Raw genomic sequence first — 24,932 nt, 5'->3', positions numbered from 1 at the left:
CAGCGGAACTGCTCCTCTGCAAATCCCTCCGCTGGCCCTCGGTGTCTCCTTCCCCAGTGCCTGCAACGCTGGGCTCCTCACGCTCCTTACACACCTTTCTGCTCACTCCCTCATCACTCCTCTCTCTCCCCATCAGCTTTCAGGTGCGGTGCCCTTGGTGCAGCACAGCTGTAACAGCTGGTGCAGCTGTGCCCAGTCCGCAGCTGCCAAGCATTTACTCTCTTCTCCTACAAACCCCTTTTCTGAGCAGCCCCTGCTTCCCCAGGACCTCACAAAACGCTTGTCCTGGTTCATTTAAATTCCACAGGCTGTGGGATGGGGGATAAATTTTGCAGTTTACTGAGATCTCACAGTCTTGTGCTCTCTTGAAGCCACTGCTTACCAGCATAAATTTAAACACATGTAACAGCACTTGCAAAGATAACAATCTGTGGTTGTAAAAATACTTTATAAATAAAAAGTTGGGCACTAATAATTCATTAGGTTTCCTAAATGTGAATTAATGGATGAGCTACTTATATGTTTACAAAACAGCAATTATTTTAACTTGATGTTTAATAACTATGAAATTGTTTTGTCAAAATCTCTCTATGCTTGCAAATAAGTAATTCCTTTTAAGCATCCACAATAAAGCTCATTAAGTGATTAAGAGAAGATGACCAGTTAAAACACTGGCTTCAATGAGAACAGATGACACCACCTGATGATATTTCTGATACAGGCTTGCATTTCAGACAAGAGCAAGTTTTGTGTTGACATCAAAGCGCACATTTTGGACATCAGTGAACATGATAGATCTGATTGCGGGGGATGCGCAATAGGGGAGAAGGCCAACGCTTTTGCCTACATGTCTACACTGAAGTTTCAGGACTCCGTTTGATTTTTTTTCTTCCTTCAAAGAGCACAGGGAACAGACTGCTTTGCCAACTGGAGCAGTTTCACTGAACTGTAAACAGGTGATGCTTGAAAGCCTGTCACTCAGTCTCCCGATCAGAAACGAACAAACAGCCAGCACCCGAGGACAGGCACGTACACACACAGTGTATACAATGTGTTGTTTGGATTATTCAGCTACTAACTCAGAGCTGTAGAAGTTCACAGCTGTAAGAGCAGCCACTGTGCAGGGTACCTAGCATAACAGTGCTTCCAAAAGCACTTCTTGGCTTTCCAATAGCATGAAAAGACGAAGCCTCCCTGGAACTCCTTCCAGGCTATGTGTGTGTGACAGGGGTGGGCGAGTATCCTCAGCGCACCCCGTAACAGGTCAGCTTCAGCGGCTGCACCATTAAATTGTCAAACAGCTTCGTATAACAAAGCTCGAAACATTCTGCCTCCGGTGCTTGCTGCTGCTGCAGGCTGATAGCCTTTGGGCTCAGAGCTGTGGCCTTATGGATCCAAGATGGGGTGACAAAGAGCCAAAGGACATTTCACAGCATCTTCTCTGCAGGGCTGAAATAGCAGCTTAGAAATCAACTGGCAATTTCACAGAAAACAATTTATTTTCTCTTTAAGTGGCATTCGGGGAAAGCAGTTCTCTGTTGACCTGTGATCAAGGGAAATGGAAGATGAGGGAAAAGAAATCAAATCTGTTTCTTTTCTATCAGGCTATTTCTCCATACGCAGCTCTAAAATTTCAGGCCAAATAAAGGAAAATTTGAGGCTAGCCTAAGGAAGTACATGGAAGCTCCTGAGGAAAATCTCCCTTTGGAAACAGGTGGTGCAACTTGAGAACAAACCAGCAGCCAAAAATGCCTTTCTTGGTAACTGCAGAGAAAGGTACCCTGATTTTGAACTATCCACACCATGTGGTAAGTCTCTCATCACCCACTGCCAAATCCTCTCATACATATTTTGTGTGATGCTGGGCAGATGCATTTTAAACAAGACTGAGGCACCAAAACTGTAATTCATGCTGCGAGTTCATTGCTGCATGGAGCAACAACACGTTTCAGGCAGGATTTGGCATGAATCTGTGGAACATTGATTTCAGAGAGGCCACATGCAGAAAAGCCTTTGCTTCAGCAATGTTAATCTTTCCTCTTGATCTTGTAGAAATAACAAAAGAAAGTTTTTATAAAATGTCTGTCTTGCCTATGAAAGATGAATCATACTGCTTTTCAATAGAGCAGCAGGTTGCCAAGGAACCCTCTTCAAGGTTATTGTTTTGAGTACCTGCAGAAAACCTCACATTTTTTAAAGTTTTCTACTACTTAGAAAGGAAATGAGGAAGGAGATGAAAACAGATGAAAACTTGACTTAGCTGACTGTAAGACTGTGTCACCCAGGGAAATGTGAAGGAAATTATATAGCACAATTTGAATTATATGAAATTGGTTTAAGCCAATTTTCTTGTTAACAACCTCCCCTTGCAATCCCACCCCTCCCAAATCCCCAAAAGCTGGATTCATCCACAGATTGACTTCAATATGTACAGTTTATGCCAGAAGATTTTACACACCGGAATTAGAGCCATGGCAGTAAGCACCAAAGCCCAGAAGGCTCCATCTCCAGCGTATACTCATCAGATTACAGCAAATAATTCAAGCCATTGTCTGCATTCGCACTGGAAACTGCACTCGCATTCTCAGCTGATTGCCTCCTTTGGTTCCGTTCTAGTGCTCCAAGTTACTGCCATGAAAGTGAATGTTAACCCAAAAATCAAATTATTCACAAGCAGTGATTTTCAATTCATCATGGGCAGTAGCTCGGTAGGAGCTCTAATTCTGCGAATTACCAGTTGCCCACTTAGATCAGAAAGCAAGAACATGCCTCAGGTCTTCGGTATTCAAACAGAAATAAGTCTATGGCATATCAGCCACACACATAGGTGGGAACCCACACGTGATATCCTGCTGGAATGAGGAAAGTGGGACAAAAGTATAGAGAACTAGGACATTATTCGTCCTCCCGTTATCCTGGGCACTGATGCTGCTGGAAATCTTTCTCGTGAATCCCATCCCAGTGACACATTCACACTTGCCATGCACACACATCTGTAAAATGAGGGGAGAGATGCCAGGACGAGTGCGCTGACAGAACGGCTGGGGACTGAACCGATGTGAGAGTCCTTCCCAGTTCACATCACACATCTTTCTGGGCAGGACCTTACTTCATGAGGCAGACCAGCAGGCTGCATTAATTTGGAGACCATCAGTCCTAAGGTACCCCTTTTACTACCTGACACACCTTGCTGCAATACGCACCATGACAGAACCCCCAGAAACAACTGCCAGCTTTCTATCTGTTCTGCTGCCACACTTCAAACACAGCAGAGCTGCACCAACTGAAGTCAATTCTCTTTCTGGTGTGATAATGTTAAGGCTACATGTAATCAACTTAAATTCCTCCACCAGAAATTGCACGCTTTCTGCAAAACCAAGAAATACCCAAGACCAAGGTCAGCATTTCTGCATGTTTTTACAGCTGTTAAGTGCCATCAAGTGTGTTATATAAGTAAATCATACTATGCTATGTTACACACTAAGGCATGTAACAGTGCAGGGCAATTTGCTGCAGGTGAGATGCTCATTAAATGCAATTAATAAGCACTATCTGTGCACTGAAGGGCATAGGAGCTAATTATTAGAAGACACAGTGTACAAGTAATGCTTACAATTATGAAACCGAGGTGCTCCCACGTTAAATTTCAAGGAGACACGGGAATGACATAAATCAGGAGAGGGATCCAAGACAAGCAATAGGGTTACAGACACAGTACTCATAAAATGAATGAACCCCACCACTGTCCTCACTGTGGTTGTTTGGGCAGGAAACACCCCTTTCTTAGCCAGACTTTATGAAGCACCCTAGGACTGGGCCAGCAATTTCTTTTACATAGCCATTACCTTGGCATCATGTAGGAGCCCTGCGTGCCGGAGCTCACCGGTATGGGGCTTGCACCGGCGCGCTCGCCTGCCCTGCGTGGGGCTGCCAGTGCAAAGCCGCTGGTGGGGCTGTCGGGCTCTCCGCTGCTGGGCATTGCCGAGGCAGCTGAGTTACACAGAACAGCCTCAGTCACGGTTTACATTGTAATCAGTCTTCTTTCAGTCCTCCAGAACGTTTAGAATTCAGCAAGGAAACAGTAATTTCAGGAAAAGCTCGGGCCATACCAGGCTACAAAATCCACACGGAGAGTAGAGGAAGGTGAAATTCTACATACAAACTCCTGTCATCCCTTCAGCTTACTAGAATAATATTTGTTAAATGCTAAGAGAACAAACCACATTTTTCCACATCAAGTGAAAATAGCAAAGGAAAATGTTTATCGGTCTCACATAATGACAGAGCAATGGTATTTAAAACTATGGATTCAAGAGAACTAAACTCTCCTTGTTTATCATCAATGACTGCAATTATGTTGTCAAGTGATAGATGAGTGTTTTGATTTCCTCTTCCTGCTGTCTTTTTACCTTCAACTTACATTGTAAGCTTGCCACTGTTTATTCATGTACTATTAGAACCACTGAGAGGGGTTATTAATCAAGAGTATTTATTTTTCAAAGCAGTCGCGCACGCCGTGAAGCCATGGATACAGCTAAAGCTTTACCCTACATCCTCCTCCAAAGCAGCGTGTCAGTGATGTTAAAAACACCCCACTAGCCCAAACAAACAGAAGAGCCTAAGGAGGGGGTAAAGTGCTCCTGGACATGCAAAGCCCAGCACAACGCCTCGCTCACAACCCTTATATTCACAAATGCCTGCAGAAAGCAGACTAACTATGAAGAAACCGCTTGGTATCCGCATTTTGGTTCATCGTTACAGGCAGCTCCAGGCACAGTCAAATTCCCAGGGTGTACGGGCACTGGTGTATGTTCTGCCAGAAAACACAAGAAAAGAAGAGCTGCACAACAGGTTTCCTGCTAAGATAGTAATAACGTAGAGGACACAATAAACGTACTCGCGCTCATGCTTTTAAAAGCACTCATGCTTTTTGCTGGAGCCCCTTCTGATTTTTCAGCATTGCAAAGCAAACCGGTACCGTGCTAGGGAAAGCACAGGGCCTTTACCAGCCCGAGGACACAGGAGGGGCTGAGGAGAGAGCACACAACTTTCAAGCGTTATACTCCCAGAGGAGATCAATACTTTGTTCTCTCTCTGTGCTGAAACAGGTACACAATTCACGGCAGATCTCAACTGCTTCACAAGTTATGGCAGTGGTAGCAGAGCTCGCCGACAATTACTTCCTCAGACAGCAAAACAGACTGCAACGCTGGGTAGGATGTTGTCCTATGGGATTCAGACTCCTGGTAACATGTTCAGCTCCTTCTTCTTTAGTAATCTACAGGTGACAGGGAATAAGAGGTTCTTTTTGTTGCTGTTGTTGCTGCCTGGGCATATGTTCCCTGATGGCTCTAATCTTTCAGTACTCAGGAATAGCAACAAAATGCACAGATATCTACTTGCAACAGAGCCCTTGGTTTGCCTTTTCAGAAAACACATCCTTTAGCACAAGAAACTTGGCTCATCTGAGGCATGAGGACTTGATATTTGCCTAATTTTGTCTGCTTTTATTTGACTCTTAAAAGCACATCTGCTCGATAAGCCACAACAACCTTCAGCCATGTTGAGGGAGTAAAGAATAAACACTCAGCTCCAGCACCTTCGATAGAATCTAAAAATACTTCAGTAAGCACCCTTAGCCTTTTCTAAGAACAAACTTGTAGGTGGGCTTAAAGCATTTGGTGTCATTACAATTCTGAACAATTTTGCTCCTTGAAATAAATTCAGCTCGCCTTTCTCCTGCACAAAGCCCCTTCATTAGTCAGAGGAGCAGAAGACGGAGAGATGGGGAACGTATGGAAAATTAAATTCAGAACACCATAAGCCTTCCAATGCCTGATGGAAGAACAGGTCTAATAGATGTTTATGTTCCAATCTAGGTTGCACTACTCTGAGCTCACATCAATAGATCTTACCCATCTCACCCTGCATCTACTCTACAGAAAATACTTACCTTCAGGACATCAGTCTTTACTTGAGCTATGAAAGCTCTTTTCTTTAGGGTCCAAGCACTCTTGGTAAACAAAGATGGAAAAGGTTTCACCTGTACATCTCAAGAAAATTGAGACCAATACCTACCTGAAAAAGCAGCACCTGGAAAAAATCACATGGCTCACATCCAGCATGCATTTCAAAAGCACAACTGCAGAGACTACTCTGATAGTATATAGGCTTCAACAGAAATTTTAAAACTAAACAAATGGAAGGCAATGTTAACCACAGAATTCCCTGAATGACTCCAGTCATTCCCTGGACAATGAAGCTAAAAAGTAACATGATCAGATAATTGGAATTTCACTGTTTATGCCAAAAAGGGAGTTCTCTTACCAAAGAAACAGGAATTGAAGTAGGTTGTTGATTTTCCTCTCAAGCTGAAATCTCATTTGATACAGCGTTAATTTTAATTTACTTTTTTAAACCTGTGGGTCCCTTTGAGCTCATATTTGATTCTTGGTGCTTTCCAAGGCATACACTGAAAGCGAACGCAAAATATAACAACTTACAGGAGAGGATCCCACAGTCCTGGAACTTTGGGCTGAGAAACCAAGTAGGAGAAAGCATGTCTCTGTGTCGTCATCTCAGTGATAGTCCAGGATCATTACCAATTTACCAATTAAGTTAAAAAAACCCAAAAACCAAAAAAACCCCCAAACCCACCAACCAACAAAAAAGTTCCTCAAGGAAAGCATATGTGTGCCAGAATTATCCCATAAACCAGAGCACAACAGCAGGCTACACTCATTTGGACACACCCTGATTTATATGTCATCAACAGCAAGTAAACTTGAAATGCTGTAATTTTTAAAATCTATTTTGTAATCAGGTGGTTGAACACCAAACACCTCTTCAAGGAAATGGCAAATATCTGGAACAGGTGACAGGTTGCACTCATTACTAGTATCATGGCCAGAACATGACATCCCACTGGATATTTGCTACATGTATGGGCTTTTTGCATCACATCTGCTGTGTGTATGTGATGTCTGCACTTGCAGAGACATTGTTACTGAAGAGAAGGGGAAGCATGAAGGTGGTGCTATTATTCAGCATTCTGATGAATAATCTGAATAATCAGCATTTGAATTGTATTTTTAATTCAACTGAATCCAGCTAAGAGGATATCCTACAATGTAGGTATTCACCAGTTCACATTTCCATACCATAGTCTCTAATGATCTCCCCATCTACTACAACCCAGTAGTACATGCAGTACTACATGCCTCTTTAAGATGGCATGTGTTTTCATCAAGCTATTACAAAAAAATTCAAAACATCTTCAGTGACTGAGAGACATCAAAATGACAAGGACATCACCTTTTAAATTGGGTAGTATTAGTAAGGTCTTTAGGAATCTCATATTTACTTTAGATATCTGATGTCTTGTGATGAAGCTGCAAAGATGAGTAGATAGCACTGCCACAGTATCAACAGTAGCTTAGTATATGCAAATTCTTGAACTACTGCAGGGCTTGTAGGCAAGCGCTGAGATGGCACTGACAGTTATGCAGGTACTTGCTTCTGTACGCAAGAGGATTAACAGCATTCAAAAGATCAGACTTATAAATAGTAAATCACATAAGATGAAAAATAAAAGGAGGCTATTGATTCCACCTATTGTTGAAAAGTGGGGTAGAAGAAAAATAAGCATCATCATAAAGACAAATCCTTCACATTTGGCCTGTTTTCCTTGTAACAGCATAAGAATCCAGTACAGAGACGACTGCAGATGCGGAGATATTCCTCCAGAGATCATGCAAGGGATCCTCTGAAGTGCAGAACAAGCTGTCAGCGAAGGCGACAAACAGGTGGCCACTGCAAGTCTTAGCGCTGCTTTGTTACTGAACATTTCCCATCCGAACATCCCCTCACTGTACACACTGCCAGAACTCTCTGAAGAGACAGAGAGTGGTTGGCATCATCTTTCCTCTAGAAAATTTGTTGGGTATCTGCTACATTAAACTCAACACAACATTAAAGCAAAAGGAGAGGAAGAGCTCTGGCGAAAGGAAGGAAACAAAACAAGCTCATGCTGCTACAGAGCAATGCATTTTCCTGTTTTATTTTGGATTATTCTTCACAAAGTTGGACTCACATCTGAGTTATCCATCCCCCCAGATGCCAAAGCAGGTTTGAAAGTTTTTTTGACTATCAGAGTTGGCCAGAATACTTTTCACAAAAGAGAAACAGAAAGTTTGGTAGCATTCAGAAAATTAAATGGAACCATCTTCAAAACAACAGTTTTTCAACAATGTGTAACTTTTCACAGCCTCTGACAGAGGACAAAAGATCACTGTAGACAAACTGTTTGATGTGCTTTACAACCTGCCCCTCAGACTCACCTGCTGCTTTAAATACAGGTTTGAAATTGACAGTGGCAAATCTTATTACCTGACCAAAATGGCAGTATCTGAAGTGTTCAAGTCAGTTGGCCAGACTGCAATTCATAGGTTTATTCTTATACAGCATTGCAAAGTTGGTGAAAATAACAAAATTGTGTTTTTTCAAAGATGTGAAGAACATTATGCATATGTGACAGATGGATCTGTGAACTGGAAAATCTCCTCATCATACAAGTCTTCTGGTAGTTTTTCATCTCCATCAGCAAAAAACGTGGGGAACGGAGGGTTTTTATTGCAGTCCTTGTAAGTAGCCAATTTGCTATCTTTCACCTAAAAAGCAGGAGGGGGAAGGGTGGGGTTAATAAATCTTCCAGAAGACTTTCCGACAGTGATACACTAGAAATTAAAGAAATCACCTTGCATGCATAAGAAAAAAACCCAACAGCACTCACATTACACTTGTTTATCTAAAGAATTCTATGTATAATCATCAGTTATTTTAATATCAACCCCAGCTATTGAATTTAACATTTTGTTCCCGTCATTAAGGAGTTTTTAAAAAAACCAGCAAAACAAAACAAAAAACCCAAAGAGAATTTATCACTTCTCTCATACTGTGAGAGAATCAAAACCTACTCTCATGAATTCATTGCTCAAGATTTTAAAATGTTATTAAAATAAATGTGTGTAAGTATGGCCTGTTTAAACTGTTTATATCCCCCAGTACCTTCCTACATGACATATCAAGTTATATTATGCAGTGTAATCACCTCTTCAACAACCAAGACATGCTTTTGTATTTATGATATAAACTAATTACGGCAACTAATTTTACAAAGATATGTGCATGTGCTGTACTCAGTCCCTCCGGCTACTGCAGAGCTATTCAGTGACTGCAGAGTTAAGCGTCTAGAATTCTTCATCTAGGAATCAGTACCCGAGTTTGTAGAACATGAGCCTTTAAGAAAGTTAATTTCCAAGAACTGTAGTGCTACAGAGAAATAACTTTCCTTTACTGACCTCTCTACATGTGAAAAGATTTAAAATCTAGTCCCTGAAACTCCAATCTCTGAAGAAAAATAGTGGCTAGAATCATCAGCGAAAAGCAGTTTGTCTGGGGTAGAAGACAGAAAGCTGGTATCTCTGAAGAAAAAGAGAGCTACAAATTCTCAAGTGATGAAATTTTATTTAAAATTAAATTCTTCATGTCTATATTGTTACATATGATCTTCCTCCTGAGCTGTAATAATCCCTTTCAGCCACTATACTCAACTGGATTAAAAAAAAAAAAAACACAAATAGATTAGACAAAACTTTAGTCTAGAGAAGATAAGCTCTCCCTCTTTTTTTTTTGGCAGGCTTTTAAAGAAGAGGAAGCTTGTTCTTACTTGGTTGGACAAAAACCTCACATAAGACAATTGTGATTTATACCAGAAATTAAATAAAACTATTTTATGCCCACTGACAGTTCTGTTCTGACAGCACTATATTTACCAGATTCATATCTGCTATTACTTAAGCCTTTCCCAAAGTCCATGAGGATTCCTGCAGATGAAGTGCACAATAAATTTGACTTAAACTTCAGCTTCTGAAAAATGGTTTTGTTTCGGTTTTTTTTCCCCCCAAGGAAGTTCCAACAGTTTTCTAACTGCAGGCTTGATAAACAAAAGGAAACCTTTTGCTAAGAATGAGGGAGTGAAGGGCTCAACACGTTGTATTGGTTAGGATGGCTACTTAGCTTTTTGAGTAGATCATTCGTCTTCTACCAGACACCTCCCTATTAAAAGTGTTCTCTATTCACTTGTAAACTGCCATGCATAACTACTGAAGTACCTGTAGTCTGGGCAGACAGCAATTTTCATTACATATCTACGTGGAATAAACCAGGCTGAGGTCCAAGTCCAAAGACCTTTGCTGCAACAGTTCCAGCAGCAGTGAGTTCAGAGGAAACACAGTCAGATAGCTTCAACAGTGCCATCTGAACTGCTGAGGCTGAGAAGTCATCCTCTCCTTTCACTACGTTGCTGTTGTTTCTTTTTCTATATGAAAACATGTTGTAATAACTTCACCAGTTACCTATTATTTCCCTTGCCCCTTTCTCTTTTACTCCCTAATCCTATTGCACATCATAAGCCTTCTTTGTCAACAGCAAAACTCCCCGTGGTCTCTACATGAGTTACAATAATATTAGGAAGATAAGAATAAATAATTTCATTTCTGATAGCTTCTTTATTTCATATGCTTCTTATTAAAATGGTTTTCATGTCTACTTTTTTGTTATTTTGGATTATTGTCATAATGAAATAACATGTGCTGTTACATACAGGCAGTTTTGGACACCTGGGAAGTGAAAGGAATTTAAATTTTTTTCCTTTTCTTAAAACAACTTCTTATCATAGGACTTAGGAGTAAGACATCTGCTCTTAACTGAAGGCAAACCCAACAGCCTAATCTTTGTCCTGCATTAGTTTATCTAAATAAATGTAAGATTTCTGTTCAGCCTTAACATTGCATTTTACATACTGATGTCAAGTGACATTTTGCAGATAGTGCCTCTTGTGCGAGATAAGGAGAATTCTTAAAGTAGATTCTTACGAAACATTTTCAACAGACCATTACTGCTTTCAGAGGAGTACAATACTGTTTCATTTTGCCCCTTCCAAACTCCTCAGAAGCTTGACAGATCCCAGAAGCACAAGCCACATCTGGTGTTGAAATTATTTTCTTCTGATATGCTCTTTCTTTTGATTGGTATAACTGACACAGTATTTTCTTTGACTGGTGAAAATTACTGCTCTTTTTCCATCTTTTTCTACATTCACTGCTTTCAAATGCAATTCAAGTTCTACTCCTGAAAAACCATCTTAGAGCATCACTACCAAACTGAACAAACATACCTCTTTCTCCCTTCTAAGTTTCAGAAGTTGTTAGACAGGTATTATTATTATTATTCCTATCAAAAGGAAGAACTCAATTTTATTTTACATCTGAAAGTACCTATTAGCAACTTAAAACATGGAACGACTTATCTGTCTTCCGAAGAGAATTACTGAATTACTTCCTTTACATTTATGACGGATGCAGTATACCAAAGGTTTTCTGCATGTATTACCTCAGATTCCTGCACAGTAATTTCACAATATTATAAGGGAGCTAAATGATATGCGGCAGCAGTTACACTTGTCTGAATAAGCATGTACACAGACAAGAAGTACATGTGACCCAGCACAGCTCTTCCTGTTCTCCCCGTAACCTTCTGAGAGCATCCCTAATAAAGGAAAAAACTGCCACTGAATGTCTTTCACCTTATTGCTCAGAGTCAAAAACCCAAGCGTCCAAAACTTGATCCTTATAGGTCCCTTCCAACTTGAAATATTCTATGATTCTATGAAAACAATACCTCACAGCAAAAAATACAAAAGTGTACCAAATAACATTTCACCTTCTTCCTTCCCAATCATTTGAAGTTCACAAAGTATTTTTCACATGCTATGCTGAAACTGCATTATAAGCAATTGCTTTGGTAACCTTTTACAGTAAAACTGTACAAGTAATTAACATACAAACTTCTCTCATAACTGCTTTTAGGCCCTAAGCAAAAATAACATCTACAACTTAAAATCTTGGACATGACATCATGAAACCTTAAACAAGTATTCCTACAGGTTTCCTACTAATATAAATCCAATGTGATCACAATGGAAAGCACTGATCCCATTCAATATATTAGTTAAAAAGGGGGGCGGGGGGGCAGGGGAGGAAAAAAAAAAGAAAAAAAGAGGAACCCTATGACATCAGAACAAGTTTTAATGCACTGTGTTACCAAAATCCTGTGAATTTAGCTCTCATCCACAGAAGGAATTGGGCTGGGAGCCCAAGTGGTTATTACAATCCATAAAAGCATTCACTATATAACTCAATATAACATAAACACTTGGCTTGCTTAACTACTATATTAATACTGCTATGCATCCTAGTACACTATACTGTAGATAGATAGTATATATAGTAGTATATATATACACTACCGTATATTCTCTGTGAAGTTTTTTATTGAGAAAAATACTAGAGAAAGCTGAAATTAGAGCTGTTCGGGATTTTGTCATTAAATCTTTAAAACAGTCATAAATGGTTTTGCAGACACTTAATAAACTGCACATATGCGTGTCCCATATATTGACAGCATAATAGGCAGTATAAACAAATACAAATTCAGAAATCTATCAGCACGAAATACTTAGTATGATCTTAAATAGGCATCAAAACTTGATGCTTAAGTCACAACTTACATTTGCAGTTTAACGGGGCTTCAGGCTGTGTTAGCAACCACAGCAAAGAACGCATTTGCTAAACAGGAAAATGTGTTTAAATATACGGGGAGACCTCATTGCGGCCTTTCAATACTTAAAGGGGGCTTATAAGAAAGATAGGGACGGACTTTTTAGCAGGGCCTGTTGCAATAGGCAAGGGGTAATGGTTTAAAACCATTTTAAACTTTTAAACTAAAGGAGGGTAGATTTAGACTAGACTTAAGGAAGACTTTTTTTACAAAGAGGGTGGTGAAACACAGGCACAGGTTGCACAGAGAGGTGGCACCATCTCTGGAAACGTTCAAGGTCAGGTTGGACGGGGCTCTGAGCAACCTGATCTAGTTGAAGATGTCCCTGCTCACTGCAGGGGGGTTGGACTAGATGACCTGTAAAGGTCCCTTCCAACCCAAACTATTCTATGATTCTACGAAATTATCTCCTCAGGTATTATATATTACCTAGCTCAGCTTATATGCTATTTTTGAAGCTAGACAAAAATTGAATTCAAGAATTATATCCATTTCTGACCAGCCTTATTTTGTCTTAAAAAAAAACCCAAAACAACAAAACCAAAACAAACAAAAAAAACCCCTCCACGCAACTCTGTCATGGGACATAACTAGACAGGGAACACAAAAGAAGTCAAGGCATGACACTATTCCTGCATGTCCCTAATTTGAGCTCAGCACACCCAACTCTAGCATTAGCAGCTAGAAACACAGACAGTAATATTGGCAAGTGTGATACAAAATAAGTAGGATGCAAACTACTACAGACTTCTCTACGGGTTACATAGATTTGCCAGAATTTCTGCTTTCACTATAAGTGATATATTCAAAGTGATCAACACTGAATGTCCTAAGAAAATCAGGTGCCTTAAAATTAGGACAGGTATAAAACATTACCAAATATAAACTATAACATCCTGTACTATAATATACCATATTACAGTATCCCCTTCATTATAAAGCATCTATTTAAAAAGGGAATTAGTCTTGTGCTTCTCTCTTGAATGACAGAAGAGATAACTTTTTGATAATATACTAGGGAGACAAATTGAGAGTCATAAGCTTCCAAAAGAAAAAACTGTTAGCTTTTTTCCCTAGAGGATCCACACCACAGACGGTAACTCTAGGCCTTGTAATCTAAGAAGAAACACTAAGAGAAACAGGTATTACTTGAGGTAGGCTACCTCGATAGGCACAACACAATAATTTACAGATGCTCACTCTGCGATGTTACTCTTGTAACAAAAATTCCATACATTCTAGCATAGTGCTAAAGTTTCTTAATTTTATTAGACCTTGTCATTGAGACAGAATTCTATGCTAAAGTAAGCTTTTTTGATTAGTTTTCCAGTTGGCTAGAAACATTACTTATGTCAGTTATTTACCTGCATGCTTCAGTGTGCAATATCAAATGAAAACTGATTTCTAACTAAACCAGGAATCCATCAATCCTACTATTGTGCACTTTGTCTGCTGAAAATGAAACTTGAAAAATTTAAGTGTTTCATCTCAGTCTGGATACAGTGCTGATGCACTAAGTTTCCAAAAATATAAAACATACAAAATAAATACATGCTTCAGATACATGCACTGTGGTTTTAATGGTTACCAAGCAACATGGAGTGGGTACTGAACACCAATGCCTTCCTCTTAGAGGCACACACGAGAGAAAAGTATTAGGTGATATTCCACTTTTTGAGCTCAAAGACAGATGGAGCCACATCCCCTAGACATTAGACCTACCTAATTATAGGCAGGTATTTAGCAGAATGAACAGTAATTATGAACACTAATATCCCATAATTTCTCTCCCCAACCACAGATCCAAACAAATGTACAACAACGTATAGGATGTCGAAGTCTATATGCAAACAAGAAAACACCCTGGAAGAAAGGCATAAGACACAAGCCAGAAACACTACAGATGAGTGCAGCAAGATTAAATGGAGAAAAAAACTCAGAAATTTGAGAACACATACCAAATAGTATTGCTTTGCATGCTTTTTTAATTAAAGCTTTCTCTAGTCTTCAGAGATGTATTTGAAAATGTAAGAGAAGATTTTTTAATTAATACATGTAATTCCTGTGGCTTGTGGAAGAAAAAAAACAGAATGAATTCACCAGCTCGAAGAATTGGAATGAACTATTGCTGACTACATACCCCCTCCAAACACCAAATACATGAGTGGAAACATTTTTAGAAAATCTATTTCCTAATAGTAATAATACCTACTACTGTACCTTCATCTCAAAACAAGATTATTTATTACTAAAAAGCCATGAAAGTCTGAATGTGGAGCACTTTGATCAAGATCTTTCAAATATTGTATTATGTTAATCAAAGAGCTCCAAGGGATGAAATCCCTCATTCTTCCCATGGATCCTCAATCCTCATTTCTAATAATGGAATTAGCTGCAATTCTGAAATGTGTATGCCAAAATGCATACTTGAAGATACTTGGACTTATAAACTGCAGGTAACTATGACTTGAAACATTTTCATACATAGGTAACTTGCAAATACAATTAATACAGTTTCTACATCTTGTAGACATCATGTACAAGACTTAGTAAAGCAGTCAAAAAAGTGCCTTCTGCCACTTAGTTAATAATGATGGATTAAGTTTACTTGAAAAAAACCCCATCATGGAGCCATTTTAACTTTTGGTCTTAGGATAAAGTTCCAATCATCATCCATGGCGAGTGAACTGAAGAGAAATCACCCCTCAACACGGCAAGCACTTAAATGGCATGCAGCAGACTGCCAAGGCAATCAAAGTCCGTTATCTTCTTCATATCACAGATGTCAACATGGTTGTTTTACTGCATGTGCTCAGATGGCTTGGCCCAGCAGTCACCTGTTAACAAGGTGGTTGACTATGGCAGTACTGCTGCCTCAAGAATCTTTTTAAGCTAAACAGCAGGACTAGCTTCGGAACAAAAACAGTAAATCCAGGGTGGTAAGGGGGATGCTTTCCAGCCTAGGCAAGAGTAATGTCTGAGTAAAGAAAAAGAGAAGGTGGAAGAAAAAGGTGGAAGTGACTCAATCATGAGGGAAAGCATGTAACACTTCCAGTAGGTTCTTCTCCAAGCAGAAGTGTGCAGTGTCTGATTAGCAAGGGGATGCTGATTTGTTTAAATGAGATCTTCACAGTATACATAAGAATGTGTGGTATTAACACACATAGCTTTGCTTTTAAAAACAGTTTATATTACAGGTGTTTAAATGTTTGTTTTCTTAGCTCACTTAAAAATGAATTTATTCAGTCTAGGTAGAATAAAAGTTACGAGCTGGTAGAAATAAATACAGTATTCGGAGTCTCAATGGCTTCATAAAATGTTGTATCCTTGCAGATAAGACATCTGAGATGTGTACACACAGTTGCCACTGAACCATGTAAGTGTGGATTTTAACAGCATGACTAGGAGAACAAGATGCACAACCTTTTGCAACAATTAGCTCTTGCTTGAAGAGTACTATTAAGATCAAAGAATAAAGTCTGGGCATCAAACCTTACTCCCTCATTGTTTCAACTACATTATGCTGCTTGTATACATACGTTATAATTTAAAAATAACATCCTACAACAAATTCACACTTAATTAAACCTCAGACTAACATATAGCAATCAGGTTCATGGCTCAGGATTAGAAAAAATACAACACAGTTGAAGAAAAGGTCATTCAGTCCGATATACAGATGAAAAGCCAGTCAAACTACAGTCTTAATTCTATGTCACTGATGTCATGCCCAGTAATTTTGCAGAAGTTATCCTGAAAACTACTTCTCCTGGACATCTGTTAACTGATTTTCACTATCTTGGGAGAGAAACGTGTAATGTATTCTCCAGGCTTGGGCTGGACATTACAACCAAAGCAGTTTAGAGATACCTCACTCATTAAAAAAGGCCTTATGCCAATGAGAGAAACATAGCAACAATCCTCATTTTCCTGTGTGTAAAACACCTATTTGAAAGCTAGGATTGCTTTACTTAATGCTCAGTAACTGTGGAGTTCTGCTCCACAACTAAGCAATACATAACCGAAACAGGATGTCCATAGTAAAATATGACAAGGACAAAATAAACTAGTTAAAACCACCTGAACTTTCTGAACTCTGTAACTTTTCAAGAACTGGATCATTTAAATCTCTACAATACTTATGAGGATTTTAAACTGTATATCAGATATGTAGGTATATGTACAACAAAATCTTTAGAATCATTCATAATAAAGATGCTTGATACCCTGCAATCTATTAAGTCAGAAAGGAATCAACTTCCTCCAAGTAATTTGTGGTTGCAGATGTGTAGAATATACCTAAATAGAAAGAAAAGGCTATTTCAAAATTAATCCTTAAAAGTACTTTTCTTGCTTTGATGTGGATTATTTACATTGTAAGAACATATATTAGACTCTTCATTGTTTCAGTTTTTCAGAGACAATCTTGAAACAATCTCCATAAAATTTGAAATTAATTCTGTAGAACGCCACAGAAAATAGCACTGACACATTTATACTGATTGCAAAGGGAACTTGTATCATTATTGTGAACTCCAGCTGTCTCCTCCTGCGCCTCAACTGCTCCCTGGAAAGGTAACTGCTACTATGTAGGGGAATGCTTTAAACCTTTAAAGCAGTGCTTGCTGTGTATTTCTGTTCATGAATACAGCCCTTAAATAATACTCTGGAAGTCTCACCATCATGCTATTGACTCAGGTTAGTGTTAAAAGGGGATGGACCTAGCCCTGAGACACTTACCACAGGGTTACAGTGACTGTATTGGTTTATCATAGGCTACATGGGTGCACAATCCCAGTGCAAAGCTAAGAATGAGCTGTTTAGATTAAGTGGTGACCCACTGCCCCTATTAATCACTCTCTTCTGCAGAACTGATCCTACTGCCCTTTAATTCAATAGTACGAGATGGGACTCTGAAGAAAAGAAGATTGCATTCAACCAATGCTTTTCCTTTTATAAGAAGAGAGTGGGAGAGAGCTTAGCAATCACTAATACCAGAAAGTTCAAACTAGCAAACATACCTTCACCAGACAATTTGTGTGACCTGGAACAGACCCATTTACATAAATAATGTCATGTTTTGTGTTGATCCTCCACACCTAGGAGACAGAAAAAAAACAGATATTGAGCTCATCTTAGAGACTATTCCCAGTTTTACAAAAAGTAGTCCAGCAAAGCACAAACTGATTAACTGGAGGTGGTACTCTGGGGAAGAAGAACGTTCTGCACAGGCCTAAAGTTGCCACAAAATTCAGTCGCATGCTACTCTAAGTGCACAGCTTTCTAATGCAGGAGTCTATTAAACAGTTTTAAAGGGCTTGTGATCAGGCTGTATTTGGTAGGGCAGCCCTTTGTTCAGCATCACATCAACTGAAGCTCCCAAGTCTCATTTCCCTCTAACAGCAAGAGCTGTTGAAAAACATCACGCCTGACAAATTAAAACAAATATACTCATTAAAATGTTACTGTGACCATTTTTTAATTTCTTAATTCTATGAGGTGCTCAACTGAACAGGCACCTTTTCTGTTACAAAACATTAGTTTTGTTAGCAGAGAGCAGCAGCACGCTTTTTTGCAAACTAGAGGCTAATATGCTTTTTGTGCAAACTGCAGAGGTTGCCTTCAGAGACAGAGAATAGTAGCTGTAATAGCCCAGGAACTGCGCAGCTATGTACACATCAGAATCCAGACATAAACTATAATCCCCTTTTTGCAGATGAAAGTGAAGGACTGTGATAAAGTTAGGACTTCAGACAACTCAGACTTGGGTTGGGTTTGAACAAGTGGAACAGGCATGAAAACATTAACTGAAGGTCACCAAAAGCCTGATCGTTTTCCCACTTCAAAGGCAGAAGTCAAGGGGGACAGTGAAAAACACATCAGATGTGGAAGTATCACCTGAAATCCCAGTCCGCAGGGACTGCACATATGCAAAGGGAGTTCAGATAACTTATTTGTAACCCACAAGAAGACAGGAGCACATATTTGCTGCTCTTGTCTTTCCAGCTTGCTTACTTCAAGATACACCTGTCTGGATTCTGACAGAAATGACAGACAGTTCACCACCACAAGATTACATGGCTAAGTCCACTGCTTGGCAACGCAACCACCTTATACACATTCTAGTACACTCAGAACTCACCTTTAATCCAAAAGATGTCCTATAGATGTTACCCATTTTACCAGGCATTTTCTTTCCACGATAAACTTTGGCAGCTTTCTAGATAAAAACAGGGCCAAAAAATCATGTAACTGCAAGAGGTACATCTACAAACTCAAAAAGAGCAGGAAAGAAAATATGCTGGTATTTCCAATGGTGAAAATACCTAATATTGAAAATATCTAATATTGACTAGCATTTTAAATATCCCCTGCTGGAGGTTAGGTATGTTATCTGAAATACTTGACCTCAATCATAAAATTGCTATAAATACTGTTGTATCAACAAAGGGATTCTAGCTTTGCTTAATACATAATGTGTCTAGATTCAAAGCAAAATCTTCACTCATCCCATATTTTCACTTAGTGAAAAGCAAGAAAAGTTTTTTTCTAAAACCCCTGTCAACACAAGACTCTCACCTACACCACAGACCACAGCAACTGGCAAACTTACCTAAGCTACTTGTGGATGCTACCACAGAGCAGTCCTGCCCTGGAAGGCTGCCAAAATTAAGAAATACTGTAGCTTCTCCCCTCTCCCTAATCCATGAGTTTTATACTGATATAAAACAGATTTTTTTAAAGGATGTATTTTTGAGAACAGGAGTTTTAATTACATTCCCTGCTGTTGCTTAGTTTCTGTATTTTTGTTTGGCTGGGTATAATCTGGAGAACAAAGGTGGAAAAGAAAAGGCAGGAATAAGTGCAATAATTTTCAGTTCTCCAGTATTATCCAGGGATTTGTCTCAGTCTCCTGCACCACTCTGTTATTCATTAATAATGTTTATTTTTTTTAAACTCGTGTAAAAATCATGATTTCAGGAAATTAGCTGCAATCAAGTTCTTGGGACATGATTCTGTACTAAACAATGCAGGATTACTAAAATATCTGAGGGGGTCAACACTAGACTGGAAAATAAAAATCAAGGCATTGTTTTTCCCCTACTGCATCCTTTCACCTTGTTTCCTTTCATCATACATATTTCCAATACTATTTCCCATTCTATATACTTTGTGAAATTACATGCAGTGTTACTGCTTAGGAAATTCTAATTTAAAGAAAAGTAAAGAGGGGTTATTTTGTAATGATGAATACCATCTGCTAAAACAAAGTGTTGTATGTTCAAATATTTACGTTCTTCACTCTTCAGAGAAAACAGTGCCAGGTGTAGAATTCATTTTCCAGTTTAAATGAAGGACTATAAATCAGTACTGTATGCTTTCACGGTCTCAATTACTCTAACTTTGTTGCCCGACACCTTTTTGCTTTTACTATTCTCTTAAGCATTATTAATCCTTTTTAAATTTTTCTTTTAATTTATCCAAGAAAATTACAGACAATTCAGGTTCCATACTGTGACTCAGTTGGTCTTTATTCTGTATAACAAACCTAGTTTGCAAAAATCCCTCTTAGTTCAGCCTAAATGTTGTGCAAACTTTATAGGGACAAAGTTTTAAGTGCATCTGTTCCAAAGAGCTTTTAAACTAATATTGTTTATAGTTTGAAACTTAAAAATATTACTCTTTACTCTGCTTAAAAATGCTAAGCAGCCAACAAAGTATTTTGGGAATGAAAGAGCTCATAAAGCAGCTACACAAGCCAGGCAAGGTGATAAAAGCAACCAGGGTTCCAAAGAATAGTACAATATCTGCAGTCTAAAATAACGAGCAAATCCTTTCCAATCTATAAATGTTGTGATGAAAGATTCTTAGAACTCTCTTCGAAGCATTAAGACTATTTCTCTCAGCTATACTACAAAATACCACAATTTGCTCAGTTAAAATATGTTTGCTCACTTACTAGCAATATAGAATATTAATAAATCGAGGCATAAGAGAACAGCTATCTGCATTGCTCATTACACAGGTTTCTGAACTTCCTTTGAAACAGCTGGGATTCTCTGCTACCACAGAGTAGATGGTAACAGCTAGCTATTGTGAAATTGTTCATTTTTAGTAAGCAGTTCTAAAATTACTGACGAATGTTTACATCAGGGAATAAGAAGCAATAAGAATCCTCACATTGGTAGATATTGCTCCAGGACGTCTGTGAGTTTTCGTCTGGCCATGGCTAGCAGGCTGGCCTTTAAATCCCCACCTTTTCATGACACCTTGAAATCCTTTACCAATTCTGAAAAGAAAAATAAACAAAAGAACCTGGGTTAGTCAGACTTAAGGTTTCTAGCAATAAACAGTAATTTCAGTCAGGCTCATGATCTTTTCACCTTTAGCAAAGCTCAGCAGAGAAAAGAATATTTTTTTTTTAAATCTGTATTTTAGACCATAAACATATTCTAGTGCAATACTTAAATGTTGCTTTATAGAATAAGAAGCACTAGAAGAGAGTCAAATAGGCAAAAATACTAACAGAAAATGTCCCTTTCTATGATGGTCCTCAATACATGGTACTGTAAGGAAGCTTTCACCTAGTGGACACTAGAACAAAAAAACCCAAACAACCAAAAAACCAAATAAAAGCCAACCGTATAATAAGACATACCAAAACTTAACGACAGGCCCTAAGCATCAAGAGAGGGAAGAGATGGCTGCTTAGACTAGCATAAAAATAAGCCAAGGAACATTTATTTTTCAGACTACAATAGACTCATCTCTTGAAAACAGTTTTATGCTTAGTAAAAACACTTAACTCTTTTGAACTGTACTCATCTGACAAACAAGGTCTAAAACAGAATAACAAATAAAATGTATCATCAGTGTCTCTGCCCTAATCTTTGAGGCACATGATAGTATTACTGGCTTTGGAGTTCTCTGTTTACTGCAGGGACAGACTCGATAGGAAAAATTGCCTCACCACTGCACAAAAGAAAAGCCGATTAAAGTGTGTGTTTAAACCAGCACTGTTGGTTTCCAAATGGAAAAGTCCGTCCACAGGGTTTATGGCTGCACTGATTATTTCATTAATTTAACAGATGATCCTTTTCCTCCAATTTACAGAGATCTTTTCTCTACTAATGCACTTTGCAATGTCATGGTCCTATTAGTTCAAGCATCAGAACCTTCTGGCCAAACACATGAAAATAAAACCGGGTATGAGCATGCATACAGCACGTTGTATATATGGACTATATTTTGCTGACTCCCTTGATCAGAAAAGCACTACCATTAAAACCTAGGGAAAAATATAGAAATGCGGAAAACACCAACATTCACAAAAACCGGATTCTTTCCTCTTCCACTTACATAATTCTCCTCTGATTGCTGGCCTAGTTGCCTAGAGCAAGTCAAACTACAGTCAAAACCAGCCACAAATGGAAAGACTCTTTAAAGCCACAGAACCATAAGGAAACAAGACCTGTGCAACCACAGTGTCTGTTTCTCGGTTTTCCCCTTGCCTGCTCAGAACCTAGTGGTCAATTCCAGTTAAATTTGTCACAGAAGAAAGATATGTAACTGTTTGAAATCAAAATCGTTGGTTAGAAAGTCCTGAATTTTTTTGCTGCTTTCCTACAACTAACTAAGGAAATGCTAGAACACGATTAAAGTAGTGATCTGTTCCTGTGGTTTGCCAGCTGGCCAGTTGTGCAAGTGCTTGCCACCAGCAAAAGAGTCTTTCCTGTCCAGTAGGCAGTGGTGCAACATGGGGATATGGAGAGGGTCAGGGCCATGAGAGGGAGCTGAAGGCACCTGCGGGAGGGAGGACCAGGGTTACCTGGCATCAGGAACACAAGACAGAAATCTGAAGGATGCAAGGCTTTGTTACACCAGTTTCTCATGAATCAGCTTATTTTAAAAGCTTGCAGTAATGAATAGCGATAGTTCTAAAAAACGGTTTGAAAAATACTCACGCTTTAAGAGAGGCTCAAAATTTGTCTTTTTCTGTGTCTGCAGATTGCTAGGGGATTAGTAAGTTTGAAATACATAGCAGAAACTAAGCTATAGGAAAATTCATATCTCTTCTGCCAAGATGCTACGTTTTTCTTTGAAACTATCGATTATTGGCTGTTTTCCAAGTAGACTACTTCTGGCATCTCTAGCTGGAAGATGGAATTAGCAAACTCTCCAAAACCAACTACAAGTGGGTTGCATAACAACAGCTGTGCAGTAACCAGAGCAAGCAGACTGGGGGCATGATTAATTCTTTAGCTGTAGAAATGTACTTACAATTCAGAGAAAACCTTACAACCATCAAAAGCTACCATTTAAAAAGAAAACAGTACTGACAACTTTAATCAAGAAGCATAAATCCCTGATGTCATAAAACCACTTCAATACTTCATTCAGATTGTTCATTTTTAGACATGAACAATTTAGAATACTGTAAACTGTACTTTTTAATAAATATAAAAATATAAGAAATAGTTAATACTTGTAAGAGATGCATTTTGAAAAAAATGTTTACTGCATCAAATGCTATAAGGTATCTTCAAAAAGAAGCGATTATATCACAAGATAGAGTTACTAGTGTTTAATGATTTATGCAATGGACTATGCTCATCTACTTCTTGGTCTTTCCAGTTACACACATATTTTCTGTGAACAAAGACTCAGACTTTACAATACCGAAGACTTAGGAAATTTATAGAAAGAGTGGCCAGACTAAAAAAGAACACTCTGGTAATCCTGAAAATTCTCATGCATCTGTTGATCTGGAACATGAAAACAAATCTCCAACATCTGAAATATTCTGGCCAAAGTCACGGAAAGATATCTCAATGCTGAAACTAGAGTATATCATAACGTATAACGCTTTACTATCTACCAAGGTTCTTCCATCATAGTAGTTCAATAACTTTTTAGAATAGTTTCATTTTTTATTTGTGAAAAAACTGATTGAAGGTCTCTGAACTACCTACAGATACACTTTATCTTATGACTTTTTGAACATTAATTTTCTATTCAACGTGACTCAGTCACCATTATAACTGAAAATAAAAAAAGTTTTTATTAATTAAATAAGAAGCTGCTATAGTTTTATTTAATTTTGGAGGTTTTGATTTTTTTAAAAGAATAAACAATGTATAACGTTCTTCAAACACATCAAGATGAAAAACAATTACATAGCGTATATTTCTTCCTAGACTCATGCTCTATCTAAAGTAAAACTGGAACCAGAATAAAAACTACAGGATTATGTAAATCAAACAGAGTTTAAAATAAAGTAAGGAACTACTAGCAACTGTTTAAATCAAATTTAGAAAGGAGGACTGTTCAACTAGGCGTTTAGCCAATATACCTCAATCATTCTAGAAGAATAGTGTTTTTCCAGCCTAAGTCCACCTTGATGTGACTGTGATCTGTTCTCAGACAAGTGGTGGATTTCTCTACTATATGCAAATAATAAATATTATGAATAAATTTTCCATGACTCAAAATTTATCTGTATTTCTAATGCAAAGATTTTACATTCTTCCAATTATATGAAATGCAAAGTGCTTTTGAAACTAATATTCATTTATATAAGGAAGAGAACTTAAGATGCATGCTGTTCAAGAAATACTATGTAAAATCAGAGAAGGATTGATACAGTTTAGTTTTCTTAAACTTTTTTAATTCTGCCAAAAAAATAACAAATATTTGTAAGAATATATTCTTGTTGACTTCTGAATAGATGCCAGGTGTCAGACATTAGTATCATTTATTAAATTTGTTCATTATCTTGTTCATTAAAATCTCTGAAATCTTTAAAAAGAAACACAACACAATTCTAATTTAGAACAACTCAAACACGCATAAGAAGAGGTACAACTCCAAAATCTCTTAATAGGCACAGTACTGACAACTTCAGAGATTTTCAAAAAACATTAAGATTTGTCAAAGCGGGATTTTAATCCAGAACCATATATTAAACAGAATTAATATCTAGATTCCACTCTGAAAGAATCAAGTTGCATGTGCAATATCTGAGATATGATAATCAAGAACCTACACTGAAGTAGAACGTTAATCATCCTACTTACACTGTTGCAATTTCTTGATAAGACATCTTCTACCTGCTGTCTTGGCTTGAATCAAGGACTACGTATTTTTGTTCTGACAACAGTAACATTAAACACCATCTCTGAACAAAAAAACGTATACGAGACCTATCTTTATTAGACTCGATATGTGTAATGCCACTGTTTTTCAATACATGG

General features: G+C 38.2%; 1 protein-coding gene across 2 annotated transcripts in view; it reads right to left on the bottom strand.

The window, feature by feature from the left end:
• Positions 1-8,027: 8,027 nt before the first annotated feature.
• Positions 8,028-24,932, bottom strand: part of MRPL3 (mitochondrial ribosomal protein L3) — a 30,751-nt gene continuing 13,846 nt past the window's right edge. The window contains exons 7-11 of one of the 2 annotated variants that reach the window (XM_072853842.1): positions 20,860-20,968; positions 18,821-18,898; positions 17,700-17,777; positions 16,905-16,977; positions 8,431-8,669 (exon numbers count right to left, since the gene is read on the bottom strand). In XM_072853842.1, the coding sequence (XP_072709943.1) occupies positions 16,921-16,977; positions 17,700-17,777; positions 18,821-18,898; positions 20,860-20,968 (322 nt within the window). In that variant the 3' untranslated portion in view covers positions 8,431-8,669; positions 16,905-16,920. Of the gene's footprint in view, positions 8,670-16,904; positions 16,978-17,699; positions 17,778-18,820; positions 18,899-20,859; positions 20,969-24,932 lie in introns of both variants that reach the window. The other variant, XM_072853841.1, reaches the window with a different exon arrangement.

Source organism: Ciconia boyciana, chromosome 2, assembly GCF_034638445.1.
Source record: "Ciconia boyciana chromosome 2, ASM3463844v1, whole genome shotgun sequence".
Classification (NCBI taxonomy): Eukaryota; Metazoa; Chordata; class Aves; order Ciconiiformes; family Ciconiidae; genus Ciconia; species Ciconia boyciana.
The sequence above is the reverse complement of the archived record's forward strand: the minus strand, read 5'-3'. Positions and strand labels throughout refer to the sequence as shown.